The sequence below is a fragment of the Manacus vitellinus genome, unplaced genomic scaffold (assembly GCF_001715985.3).
Source record: "Manacus vitellinus isolate BGI_N305 unplaced genomic scaffold, ASM171598v3 scaffold_1_pilon, whole genome shotgun sequence".
NCBI classification, from domain to species: Eukaryota; Metazoa; Chordata; class Aves; order Passeriformes; family Pipridae; genus Manacus; species Manacus vitellinus.
The window spans coordinates 12124272-12137353 of record NW_021939396.1 but is presented as its reverse complement, the minus strand read 5'-3'; the positions used below and the strand labels follow the sequence as shown (position 1 = coordinate 12137353).

At 37.9% G+C, this 13082-nt stretch overlaps 2 protein-coding genes across 2 annotated transcripts in view; one reads left to right on the top strand and one right to left on the bottom strand.

Annotated features, from left to right (window-relative positions):
* Positions 1-7241, bottom strand: part of MRPL13 (mitochondrial ribosomal protein L13) — a 30405-nt gene extending 23164 nt beyond the window's left edge. Inside the window, exons 1-4 of the mRNA XM_008929247.3 lie at positions 7149-7241; positions 6537-6660; positions 3686-3779; positions 2056-2116 (exon numbers count right to left, since the gene is read on the bottom strand). Coding sequence (XP_008927495.2) covers positions 2056-2116; positions 3686-3779; positions 6537-6660; positions 7149-7175 — 306 coding nt within the window. The 5' untranslated portion in view covers positions 7176-7241. The remainder of the gene's footprint in view (positions 1-2055; positions 2117-3685; positions 3780-6536; positions 6661-7148) is intronic.
* Positions 7242-7299: 58 nt separating this feature from the next.
* Positions 7300-13082, top strand: part of MTBP (MDM2 binding protein) — a gene marked incomplete at its 5' end in the record, with an annotated part of 30214 nt that continues 24431 nt past the window's right edge. The window contains 7 exon segments of the mRNA XM_018077196.2: positions 7300-7362; positions 7364-7388; positions 8043-8123; positions 9164-9237; positions 9356-9501; positions 10001-10059; positions 11488-11632. Coding sequence (XP_017932685.2) covers positions 7300-7362; positions 7364-7388; positions 8043-8123; positions 9164-9237; positions 9356-9501; positions 10001-10059; positions 11488-11632 — 593 coding nt within the window.

Genomic DNA, 13082 nt, shown 5'->3' with positions numbered 1-13082 from the left:
CCTCCATTAATTTACTGCCTTAATTTCTCTAAGAGCACTATTTCCAAAACCAGTGTTGACTCATCTAATGAAGCACTACCAGGATGAGATAAGGAGTCATTAAGTCCAAGGGCAGAGAAAATGCAGTAGCCTGTAACACTTTACAGAATGAAGACTTTGATGCCACAGGAAGATACAGTCTGCTTCCTACAACCTGTCTAATTCCACTGGCTTCCCAGGAATTGAATTTAACATAATTAAAATGATTAAAAGAGAAAAGAAGTGAAATACAGTGATTTATCGAAACCTCCACATTAACTAGTATCATGATTTCAAGATACATATCTTACTTAGGCTAAGCATTGTTCTCTTTACAGTACTACTTTTTCAGGTTTTAAAAGCTGCTTCCAAAAATAAAACCTGTCAGTAAAACACCATCACAATTTCCATCATTGTCATATCCCAATGTATTTCACGCCAAAACAATTCAAGTAGTAAATAAATACAACAGCTACACATACAGAGCATATCTTGCCAAATTACCATTCACTGCTACTAATTATGACAAAAACACATCTGAGAGATCTTTATGAGAGGGACATCTGAACGCTTCATCTTAAATAGAATGATAGAGTTAATTGCTGAGGACTCTCCACAATTCTGTTAAAAAAATAGCGTCTCTCATTAAATTAGACCAAGTCTTGAGCCACATCACCATTTGCTGAGCCTCTGTCCAACATGCCTTAGTTTTTGGCAATGCATCTAATCCTCCTCTGTTTGCAGAGAAATTCATCTATGAGTTTGGCAAGAAAAGAGGTATTTCAGAATGAATGCCAGAAGGTAATTTATAGAACATCCAGTTCTCATGCCCTAACAAACAAGTTGTGTTACACTGCCTCCCAGTGCACAGCATCTGCCTGAAGCTCAAATGAAATGGGTTGAAGAATCCATTTTAGACATGGAACTACCAGCAATTCCCAAAGGAATTACAACTATCTTAGAGGTTGTTCACAAAAGCACTTAAGTTGTTTTTAAAAAAATTCTGTACAGAACATAATATTGAACTGTAGGATACAGAAACTGCAATAGCAGAAAAAAAAAAACAGGCAAGTTCATATGGATTACTTTTTTTATTGATTACTTGCTCAACATCTTGAATAAGGCAGTCTTGGGACAATCCAGGACTTCTAAATCACTGATAATAAGTAACTGACAAAACCCAAGAATTTTGCAGATAAAATTTCTCTAGGAAAAGGAAGAAGCACTTTTATATTTTATATATAAGGTGACTCAAATGAAAGCATTTCAAAGTCAAAATTAAACATAAGTACCTATTAATCTCTGTGGGCCTCAAATCATGTTCTGAAACGTTAGTACTTATTCAATACTCCAATGCCGACCATTCAACACCTTAGTAAACATGATTTCATAACTGTGTAAGTCAATGTACCAAATTGTTCATATCTTCCTCAATTTTTTAATCAGTACAAACATATGAACACTGATGTTCAGGATTTATAACAGTCTAACACAGACAGTTAGTAAAGAGGTTTACATTCAATGTAATCACCATTTCCAGTTCTTTCACAGACCATGAATGCACAGCATTGCAAAACAGATTTTAAAAAACAGCATCAATTAACAAAACCTACAGCTGAATTTTACTGGGAGAAAGACACAGGTGCACTTTCTAAGATTTTTAAGACTAGCATTATTCTTGCTGGGTCTTAAAAAAGCAATAGAGTCGTTAAGCTGAAGCTTAGCTAAGTCAAATTTGAGGCAGTTCACTTATGAGAAACTAAAAGCAAGTGAATAAGTGGAAAATTAGTGAAGCAAACGAGCTTGATTTGCTCCTTTGGACTCCACGGAAGAACAACGAAAATACAAATTACAATCTAACCCCGAAAACATGTTGCTTACAAAAACGGTATCACAAGTCAAGCTTTTAAGAATGATTAGCCAAATGTCTGTAATTCAGCTTTAGAGATGCAGGTAATTGATCCCATTTGTTTAGGGGAACTAATTAACTGAAAAAAAACCAGCTTCACAAATGGAAGGGAAGAAGGGGAAACTTACAGCGGTTGGATCCTTCAAGTGGAGCTGAGTTGCTGTCACTTGTTTGAAACCACCAGGATAACTAGAAAAACAGAACAAACATACAAGCTGAATTCTACATGCTCAAGCACAACAACTAACACAGGTATCACTACATCTTGAACAACGGTGTAATGGTATTAGAAGCCCTCAAAAAAGGAAGTTGTTCTCATGAGGCCAAAAACTGTATTTTATTTGAAAGATTCTATCCTGTCAACTATCCAAGTTTGACACCATTTGTAATTTCTTATTCACTTGAGTATTAAAAAGCCTGTGCTTCACAAGCAGATGGATATACCTTTAAAACTGCTTATTAAATATACCACAACAGCTACAGAGTACAATGGGAGTAAGATATGCAAAACCTGGAAATATTTCCTGACGATCAAGACTCAAAACTAGTCTGTGGATGACATACAAGACATCCATACTGAGTAGTATTTATTATTTCTTACTATTTTAAATAAACCTTAGCAAGACTTGGCATATCTACAGTTGTAAAATTTTACTTTTATTGCAATGGATCCATTTGTCTAAAGTCTATGGGATATGTTGAAACTGCACTAATTCAGATTTATACATAAGCTTTAAATGAATGATAGAGTGAAGTAAGAAATTACATAGAAGTCAGGTAAAGCTGGGTTTCATTTTGATTTAACTACATTATTAGGTATCAGCCTAAGTGAAATGAAAATAAGCCCAGCATCAGTAAGGCCTTCCCAAGGGTACATGGAATTAAGTATTAGTTTTAACTGTACAATTCTTAGGCAAGTGCTTCAACTTACACATCAGTTTTACTGAAAATTTTAAGAAGTCATAGGGGGAGTGGAGAAAAAAAATCACACATTTATTTCCATCAACTCTGAACAAGAATTTCTCAGCAATTCAGCAAAGAAATTTCAGGATTGCAACATTAGCACCAGCAAAATTAGCTTTTTCAACACGATTTATACATCTCCCAAATGGATACATTTTGACACTTAGAGATTATTATTTATAGTAGTATCATTGTATAAAATAGGAGCACTGATGGGATCACTGCCACACTGTCTGTAATTGATTATTGTGCTCCCATCTGTAAACAAGTTATGTCTGCCAGAATAATATATTGTACACTACTGTATGCAATAATGTAGTGTATATCAGTACATCTTGAGAGCATTTCATTTTTTACTAGTTTTTCCAATTTTTTCATCATCTAATTAATTTTATTTGTATTTATATATAAAATAAATATGTAGTGTCAATAGAAATATCTTATTACACACTAAACAGAATAGTCCAGATCATTGTGTCCAGAGGTTCATACAAGACACAACCTGGTTCACCAAATCTGTTTACTTATTCAGTTGTTCTAACTACTTTTGAGTTAGATGATGTCCCTAACAACAATACACTGTGGATAAAAAAAGGAAAGAAAAGGAAAAAAAGGAAGAAAAAGGTTTGCATCATTTTAAACATTGTAATACATGCAATCTAAACCAAAAACCCCCCAAAACCATAAGTAGGAATTCCCTTTTGAACCAATATGCTATAAAAAGACTTTCATTATCAAGAAAATATGACATTGAATTTATCACAAGCTCATTTGATTATATACTATAAATCTTACCCAGTGTGTGAAGAATATACTTTCTGCTCCCACTTGTTACCAGAGAAGGCAATATGTCTGGTATTTATTATGACAACATGATCTCCACAGTCATCTACAAGGTTTAGAAATAAGTGGAAAATATTAAAGACAACCATAGGGGAAATCAACCAAAATAACAACTATTATGTGTGTGATACATATGTAGTAGCACATAAACACACATTTCATAAAGCTGAAATTTAAAGATCTGAGCTTTTTGAGTCACACTATCCAAATCGGCAACTAAATACCAACCTTAATTACAATATTTTTTAGTACTGTCAGGTTAGAAGGCAGGCGAGAAGTAAAATACCACCAGAATACATAATTAAATCATTGCAATTATTTAGCTAAGATCTGGAAATGTGGCTTACAGGCAAGCATATTATTCTACTCAACACATTATGCTGCATATGCACCTATATTTAAAAAAAAAAAAGACAGGGAAAAAAAAGGTTAGTTCCAAATGATGCAAAATATTTATTTTATTTCATAAAAACAGTACCTATGTTTACTGAAGGACTGAACATTTTGGGTAAGTAAAATAATTCTATTAAATAATTACACTTTAGGTCTAAATATATAAAAGAAAAAAAAATTTAGTGTTGGGAGCAGGGGGAGGGAGGAGGGAGAAAAGCCCTAAAAAATCCTCCAATAGCTCTGTTGGGAAAACTCCCACATTTTCATCAATCAAACAGAAGTGAATGTTACAGCACATACACATGTTTAGACTTATATATCAGCAACTTTAACATCAAAAGTTTTTTAAGTGCAAAGTCTATAATCTATCACCCTGCCTGAAACAGTTATTTTACTAGATCTTCTATACTAATAAAGTGCTAATAAACCCCAAACTATCTCAAAAATATCACAGAAATATGAGAAAAGAGTAGTTTTTCATTTCAGAAATAATGATCTTGAACAGCTATATAACCCATAACCACACATTCAATCAGCTGGAAAACTATTTGTCCAGAGGTCACTCTCACTTCCATCACCATATTAGAACACAAATATTTGAAGAGACTCACTTGATTAAAACATTTTTGAGTAGATAACAAAGCAGCTGTACAAAGCAGGGCTTAAATTGAGCATGTATTTTTTTATAGCAGCACATAATTAATCAATGCAAGTTTCACATCTTATTTAAGTTTTTTTACAATTTTTTAATCTTGTGTTCTTTTAATGCAATTTAAAAATCTTCACTGACAGTCCAGCTCTAAAAATACTGTGTGTCTACATAAATATCAGGGAACGGGCATTTTTTGGGTTTTTTTGTTGGGAAGATGACAGAATAAGCTCATCTAAAGAAATTTCTGTCAACGGTTTTCCACTTGCATGAACACCAAATTAACAATCTGGATACCAAATTAAAAACAAAACAACAAAAACATCCCTACAATGTTATTCTGTCTAAGGAATTTTTATTTCAAAGACACTAAAAGATTTGTTAGTTCATTAAAAAAAAAAAGTGTTAAGTACATCAACCACGAATTTTTGCATACTTTGCTCTCATAGGGAATATCAAATGTCTCAGTAGTAGTTACCTCTCAATGTCAATCTCGTGTGTAATGCGAATTTAGTACTGATTCATAGAATACTTCAAACCAAATACAGTTACCCTTGAAATGACTTTCCAGGACTTTATAACTTCATGGACATAGAAGTGTCAAAGATCTTTTCCAGAGAAAAATCAAAACCTTCCTCTCAGCATCTCCTTTGTTTTTCAGACAGCCTTAAGTCTCCAGTGACATCTTGTGGATACCACAAAATTTGCAACAGCAGAACTCTGGTATTTAAAACATTTTTAGACAACTACAAATCCTACCTTCTATTATGAAACAGTTCAAGTATAATTTTAGTATGTACATTTCACATGCATGAACAAACTTCAAGGTTTCCTTTATGTTTCAGTAATGTCTCTTGAAAAATCTGCATGGGTGTTAAAGGAAACACTGGACCAGCAGTATGAGGGATCAACCTTTTACTATTTATAAAACACTTATTCCTGTGAGACAGGCACTACGGTACTACAAGTAATGAACAATAGCACAGATACATTGTTACTGCTGAATCTTCTAACTTGTAGAAAAGTAACATGATTGTTTTATTTAAACAAGAAAGTATCTTTCAACAATGATTATGTCTCCCATAGTCATTGTTGAAAGGTTCCAGCCTGATCATCACAGGACCTCTAAGACAGGAAGGGGCCTCTGAAGGTCATGTCATCAGATCGCCCTGCTAAAAGTAGGGCATTTTTTTAAAATCTCCAAGGATGGAGATTCCACAACCTCCTGGACAACCACTTCCAGTCATTCTCACAAATATGTTTCCTGATGTTCAGGGAGAACCTTCTGTGTTTCAGATTGTGCCCACTACTTAATGAAGACAGAACTTTTCTGTACCTTATTCAGAATGAAGAAGCACTCCAAGACTGTGGTGCTGTGTGCATACTGAAAGGTAGCATTCAGAAAATCTAACCAAGAATTGCATCAATGTTTCATTATGTGCACTGTGAATTAAATCTCTACATCTGAAATCAATGCAATGAAACATATTTTGATGTTTTTAAAATAATGAAAGCACAACTCACTGTAATTCAGCTACTTAAACTATAAATTCATAACATGCTTGATATGCATTGGTAAAGAAACAACATAAAGTTGTAGAGGGGTATGATGAAAAAAGATGAGAAAGAAAACTAATTAATTTATAATTTACAAGCAAAGGAAAAATGTAATCTTTTATATCAGACTTGATTTTAAAACTGAAGTTGGAATAATCATACAAGTGAAAGAGCAAATTTGCTTCCAACCACTGCAACACTCACTTAGTGCATGATAAATAGGTTTATGTTTGCCTTCAAGTCTCATTACAGTCGCAGCTGCTAATTTTCCTGGGGGCTGCATCTTCGCATCCAGGAGGTACCAGGCTCTGCCAAAAGTGGCCCATTGCTGAAGAGAAAGAGAGGCAGTACTTAAAACAGTAAAAGCTCACGATATCACAACCCAGCTTCTTTAATTAAATCAACGCTTCTTTTACACTCAAAAATACTGGAAGAAATTAATTCCCATCGACATCCCCTTAAAATAACCTTTAAAGGGAAGGTGCACCACGACACAGAACGATGTACATGCGTAACACCACTGAAAAGCTACAGGCCCTGAGGATTTTGTTTCAAAACTGCACATCTCCTGCTGGAAGCACCCATTATCGCTATTCGAACTGCAACATCGCTGCAGGATATTTAATGCCCAACGTCCCCGTCCCGCCCGGTGAAGGGCACAGCTCCCGGGCCGCGCACAGCCCCGGCCGCTGCGGGGATCTCTGTCCCTCGGACGTGCCGCACACGGCGGCTCCTGCCAGGGGAACCCTCAGCACCGACACTGGGGCCTGCTGACCCGCTCCCTCACGGCCCCGGGTTCCGAAAGCCCCGGCTCACCTGGGCGGCCTTGGTGTAACTCGCCATCCCGCCCGCGCCGAGGCGGGAGGCGCCGGGGCCGCCGCGCCCGCGGGAAGCGGAAGCGCTGCCCTGCGAGGGGCGGCGCCCGGGCGGCAGCGGGACCTTCGGAGCGGCCCCGGCCCCGGCCCTGCTCCTGCCCCGGTCCCCGCCCGGCCATGGACGCTACGTGCTGCTCCTGAGCTGGGGGGAGCGCCAGGGCCGCGGGCGGGCCCGGACCAGGTACGGCCGCGGGTCGGGGCCGGGGCCGGGGGGCCCGGGCGGGCGGGCCCTCCTGGATCCTGCCTCCTTGAACCCCTCCTGGATCCTGCCTCCTTGAACCCCTCCTGGATCCTGCCTCCTTGAACCCCTCCTGGATCCTGCCTCCTTGAACCCCTCCTGGATCCTGCCTCCTTGAACCCCTCCTGGATTCTGCCTCCTTAACCCTCCTGGATTCTGCCTTCCTGAATGCCCCCTGGATCCTGCCTCTTAAACTGCTCCTGGATCCTGTCTCCTTGAACCCTTCTAGGTCCTGCCCCCTTAAACCCATCCTGGATCCTGCTTCCTTGAACCCCCTCCGGATCCCGCCTCCTACACTCCTCCTGTATCCTGCTTGCTTAAACCCCGCGTTGGTTTCTTGGTGACTTTAACCTGCAGAAACTCCGACGCTGCCATGTAACTCCGTCGTGCGATTCATGAGCAGGACTTTAATGAGAATTTTGCAAAATTTGCCTTTTTAAAACTCCTGTAAATCTGCAGTTGATGGTTCTCTTTAAAAAAAAATAATCAGACATAACTTCTAATATTACACCAAACTTTATGCTGTATTTCCAGGAAAGTAAGATTTAACTTCCATAATTCAGTAATTTAAAAGAAAAAACTTTTTTTTTTTTCCAGCTGGAACTGCTGCAGATATGTATCAGTTCCTGAAAGAAAGCTGTAACACATCTATAAACACAGATGTGAGCGCATTCCCAGGTAAATATAGCAATGGACAGTAAGGTGAGCATTACCGGGGATTGACCTAGGCACAGCTTATGATCGAGGGGAAACAAGTCAGAAATGAAAGTAAACCCAAATGCAGTGGTGTGGGACTGCTGCTGCTCCTTTTTCTGTGGAGAATTGATGACAATTCAGCAACTAAGGTATTAGGAGATTAGATAGACTGGACATGAGAAATTAAAGGGAAAGGTTTTGAAAAGTTGACAAATTTCATTCCAGTTGAACAAGGAAAAGTAGAAAAGGGCTTGTTTCTCAAGTCGGTGGGAAGCATGATATTTTCATTGCTCCTATAATCTAATTTTTAAAGTGGAAGCAATATTTGTCTGTTGGGTAACAATTCAGAATCTTAATCCATGAGTATTTATTAAGTCATTTTATAATCTTAAAGTAGATTTCTTAAGATCTGCTTTAGTACTTTGAGGGGCCAGATGTGATAAGTGATAAATATCACCTTGCAGGTTTTGTTCTGTTTTGTTTAATAAATGCTTTCTTAGTTCTTTACTTGTTTTGGATATCTATTGTTGAGCTGTTAAAAGCTTGTCACAGTTGTCGTATTATTGGGATTCGTGTGGGGAAACCACTATAAGCTCTTAAAATTCATGGAGATGGGAACACTGAGCTGTTTTCAACTTCTGTGCTTTTATTGCATAGAAATGTTGAGAATATCTCATTTTGTGAACTCTCTGATTCATATTTATGAAAGGTGTGATTTAGTTCAGGTATGATACAGATCCTGCAAATAGAAAGCATTACTACCCAGAAGAGAGAAGAGGTAAAAGTTTTTCTTTCTTATTAAAAGTCAGAAGGTCAGTGATAGTTAAGACACTTGCTGAAACACTTATCTACATCGTAATATGTTTAGAACTTAATTACAATGCCAAAGGGAAGTAGAACTCAAGTCATTGTGGCACATTAAATGACTTATAGAGAGTCTTTCAACAGAGATGTTCATTATAATAGGAAGAATAGATTGTAGTGGATCTATTATTTTAAATAATTGCTGTATCTCTTTGCAGCATGTTCAGTGGCTGGTATTCCAGGTGCAAAGAAATGGTATTTTGCAAGTCATGTTATGTGTGGTTATTATCAGGTAAGATACACTTTTTTTTCAGAATATAAGTTCCCTAACTGTCTGCCTATCTGTAGAGCAAGTTAAAACTGTGATGTTCAAAATTCTTTTTGCTTAAAACGTCTTTTTGTTTGGTTAGTATTGCAGTTCTGATTGGGAGGAGGTAAATGTTGACACACAGAAAACTGAAGACTCTCTCCAAACAAGCATTGATGAATACCTGGGAGCCATACAAAACTTGGAGGAAGATGACAATAACAGTCGGGAGTCACTGTCTCTGACTGAGTATGCATATTAATATTTTAATTGCAAGTGTAGTGATCTGACATTTAACAGTAATAACCCAAGGAAATCAAGAAAATTTAACAAGTGAAAGTAACTACCAAAGCAACAGTTAACTATGTTAACTAGTAATCCCTTACTACTACTGAAAATAATTCTATTTTGTTTAACATAGCTTTAATTTTTTTAGTTACAGATGATTTTTATAGGGTAACTGAACAGTTTCCTAACAGCTGACATTTGTATATACAGAAAAAAATTACTTGCTAATCCATCTTGAATCCTACTTCCAGTTTTACTGCAGATTATTTTGATGTCATTAGGCTTACTTCTGCCTCAGTAAAAGAGGAGATAAGTATTTCTCATTGCCTAGGTATATGTTTGTGCAGAGTTTTAAAGATGTGAGATACTTACATCAGGTAGTCCTTGTTAGTTGTACCTTTTGGTTTCTAAATGATTTTGTTTATATTTTGTTTCTAACCATGTTGCTCTTCATTTTCAGTATCTATGATGAAGCTGCTGAAAGTCTGCATCAGTTAGCTGATAAACTGCCTGCCCCAGGTAATCTCTCTTTAAAAAGCAATCTCATTGGAGATTATCTTCTTAGTTATTACTCTAAAAACTCGTGTGGTAAAATCATAGTCAAATTAAAAAATTCAGAGGATATTAGTTTGTTAGCTGAATTACCTTAATGCAGCTCTTGCAGGTAGTTAAAGAACTGAGCATGGTTGGCATTGCAAATCAACTTATGGACTAGTTTGCTTGTTTCTTTGGAAGGCTGTATGTCAGTAGAGCTTAAGGTGGATATTGATATAATTAATTTTTCCACCTAACATGACGTCGAAGTCGTAATAGTAGTAAGCACCACAAAACTCAACAGGAAGTTTTTTATGAAAATAAAGGAAGATGTTGACATCAAGCTTACATCTAAGTTGCCAGCTGACTGCTTGTGGGTGGGAGTCAAGAAGCTGAGAAGGAAAATATATCAGAACTATTGATTTAGATTTTACAAACTGGAGATAAGTATCACCTTGCAGGTTAGGGTTACGTAATGTTGCAGTGGTTGATTTGGGATAGCAAAGGAATGTAGGAAGAACGACAATCATAGAATCATTAAGGTTGGAAAAGACCTCTAGGATCATCGAGTCCAACCTTTGACTAAACACCTTGTCAACTAAACCATGGCACTAAGAGCCACGTCCAGTCTTTCCTTAAGCACCTCCAGGAATGGTGACTTCACCACCTCCCTGGACAGTCCATTTCAATATCTAATCACCTTTTCTGTGAAGAAATTCTTCCCAATGTCCAACTTAAACCTCCCCTGGTGCAGCTTAAGACTATGTCCTCTTGTCCTATCACTAATTGCCTGGGAGAAGAGTCCAAGCACCTCCTGGCTACAACCACCTGAAAGGAGGTTGTCTCACCAGACAGTGAGAAAGTCTCCCCTGAGCCTCCTCCAGGCTAAAGAACCCCAGCTCCCTCAGCTGCTCCTTGTAGGACTTGTGCTGCAGACCCTTCAGAAGCTTCATTACCCATCTCTGGATTTGCTCCAGCACCTGAATGTCCTTCCTGAACTGAAGAAGGACAGAGTTGAACACAGGATTCGATGTGTGGCCTCTCAGTGCTATGAGAAAATATATCTAGAGATTAAATCTAGATTATTAAATCTAGAGATTAGAGTGTTAAAAGAAGGGAAATGAAGTAGCATAGTTGTATGGGAGACAACTCTCATCTGTCAGTGCTGAGTGAGAGAGGAGAAAGGTATAGAACCACTGTCACTGAGGGAATGGCAAAATGTTTTTTGTTCATTTAAGAGGAGCAGCAAGTGATGAGCTAAAAATGCATGGTTAGATCTCACTGAAGTTACTTGAAGCTGATATTTTAGCCCGTTTTAATGCAATCAGTGATAATCAGAACTTTTCTATCTTTAAATGATTGAATAATTTCCTGAATCATGGTACTTTGAGTCATATATAACTGTTTTTATAGGCAGAGCGATGGTTGATGTAATACTGCAGGCTGTTGAACGAGATGGACCCAAGTTGAAAGACTGCTTACCTGCTATTGGTGCCCTGAAACACCTGAGAGAATGGCACTCTGCACAGATCACTATTGCAGCAAATGATGCAAAAGGGTATGGCATTTATTTCAGGGCTGTAAACAAGGTCACTCCTGTTTTGTGTTAGCATAGGTCAGTGGTTTTAAATAAAAACAGCATCTTGAATATTTTACGTGTTTACTTTGAAAATACAAAGATTAGTCTATTACTGTATGAGGGCAGAAATTACTCATGCTGATTTGTTGTAAATACATGCCCTAACCAGAGAGGCAGACAAAAAAGCAAGTCCTCTGAACTTCTTGTTTTCTCTAGGAGGAAAAGGTAAATTTTTTTCTCTTCCCTATTGTCTTTAGTGTGCATACAGTGTTTTGAAGTTGTTGTACTATGCTACATAATAACTTGTATATTGATTTTAGTTTTCCAGGTTTTTTTTTAAATGAATCCATACCTCTGCTGATTTGACTTAAAATTTTACATTACTTTAATTATCTTTGGTATTACATTTCAGAGAGGAAGAATAGTGTCTGATTTGTCCCTTCTGAAAAAGGAGTATAAATGCTCAATTACTTCCTATATGCTTCTGAAGAATTTATTGTTCTGAAGAGTCACTGAGGCTATTAATTCAAGTTGAAATTCAGTCCAGTAGTTTCCTTACTGCCCTCCTCCAATTGACATAAAAAGGCCATGATAAATCACAGTAGTTTGGGGTTTTTTCCCCCACACAGTGAATGATTGTGTGGATACTGAATAACTTGGCAAAGTTACCTCCACTTCCCTTCCCCTCCATGCCCAAAAGATTCAAGTTTGCTTTGTAGAATGTGTGGTTAAGCTTAATCCTAAATTAATAAAACTGTTGAAAATTAAAAAGTTGAATGTTCAGTCCTTGGATAGAATAAGCAATATACCTACTACATAGTACTCTCTGAGGTATATGGAGGATGATAAACTTACTGCAGGGACTTCCATGAGCATTTGATCTCAGTGCTCATTGGTATCATCCTGTGGAATCAACTTTTGACTGAATAAATGCTTCTGCTGCCTTTTATGTCATCATGGCTGGGCTTCGCAAACGAAGATTTAGGAAGGCTCTATCCATGTTTGTTACAAGCACGCTGGTGGCTAATGAGGCCAATGCGAGATAGACATATCCGATTGCAAAAGGCACAGCAGAAAGACTCCTTAGGAGGTATATTCTGCAGGGCACGATTCTTTCTGTGTTGTCTTTTCTCCTTGAGAGTGATCCTGCGTGCGTTCTCAAAGGAAACATCAGTGTTATAGGTGGTGTGTCTCCAGGCCTCCCGATTTGAGGCCAGAGTGGACCAGTTATGGTGATCAGTATGGCCAAGGCTGAGATGTTGTTTCAGGGAGTCCTTGTATCTTCTCTTTAGGGCTCCTCTCTTGCAGCAGCCAGTGGCAAGTTCACCATAAAGCAAGATCTCAGGGAGGCAGTGGTCCTTCGTCCTTGAGATGTGCCCTGCCCAACACAGCTGTGTTCTCAGCAACATGGCCTCAATACTTGTGATTG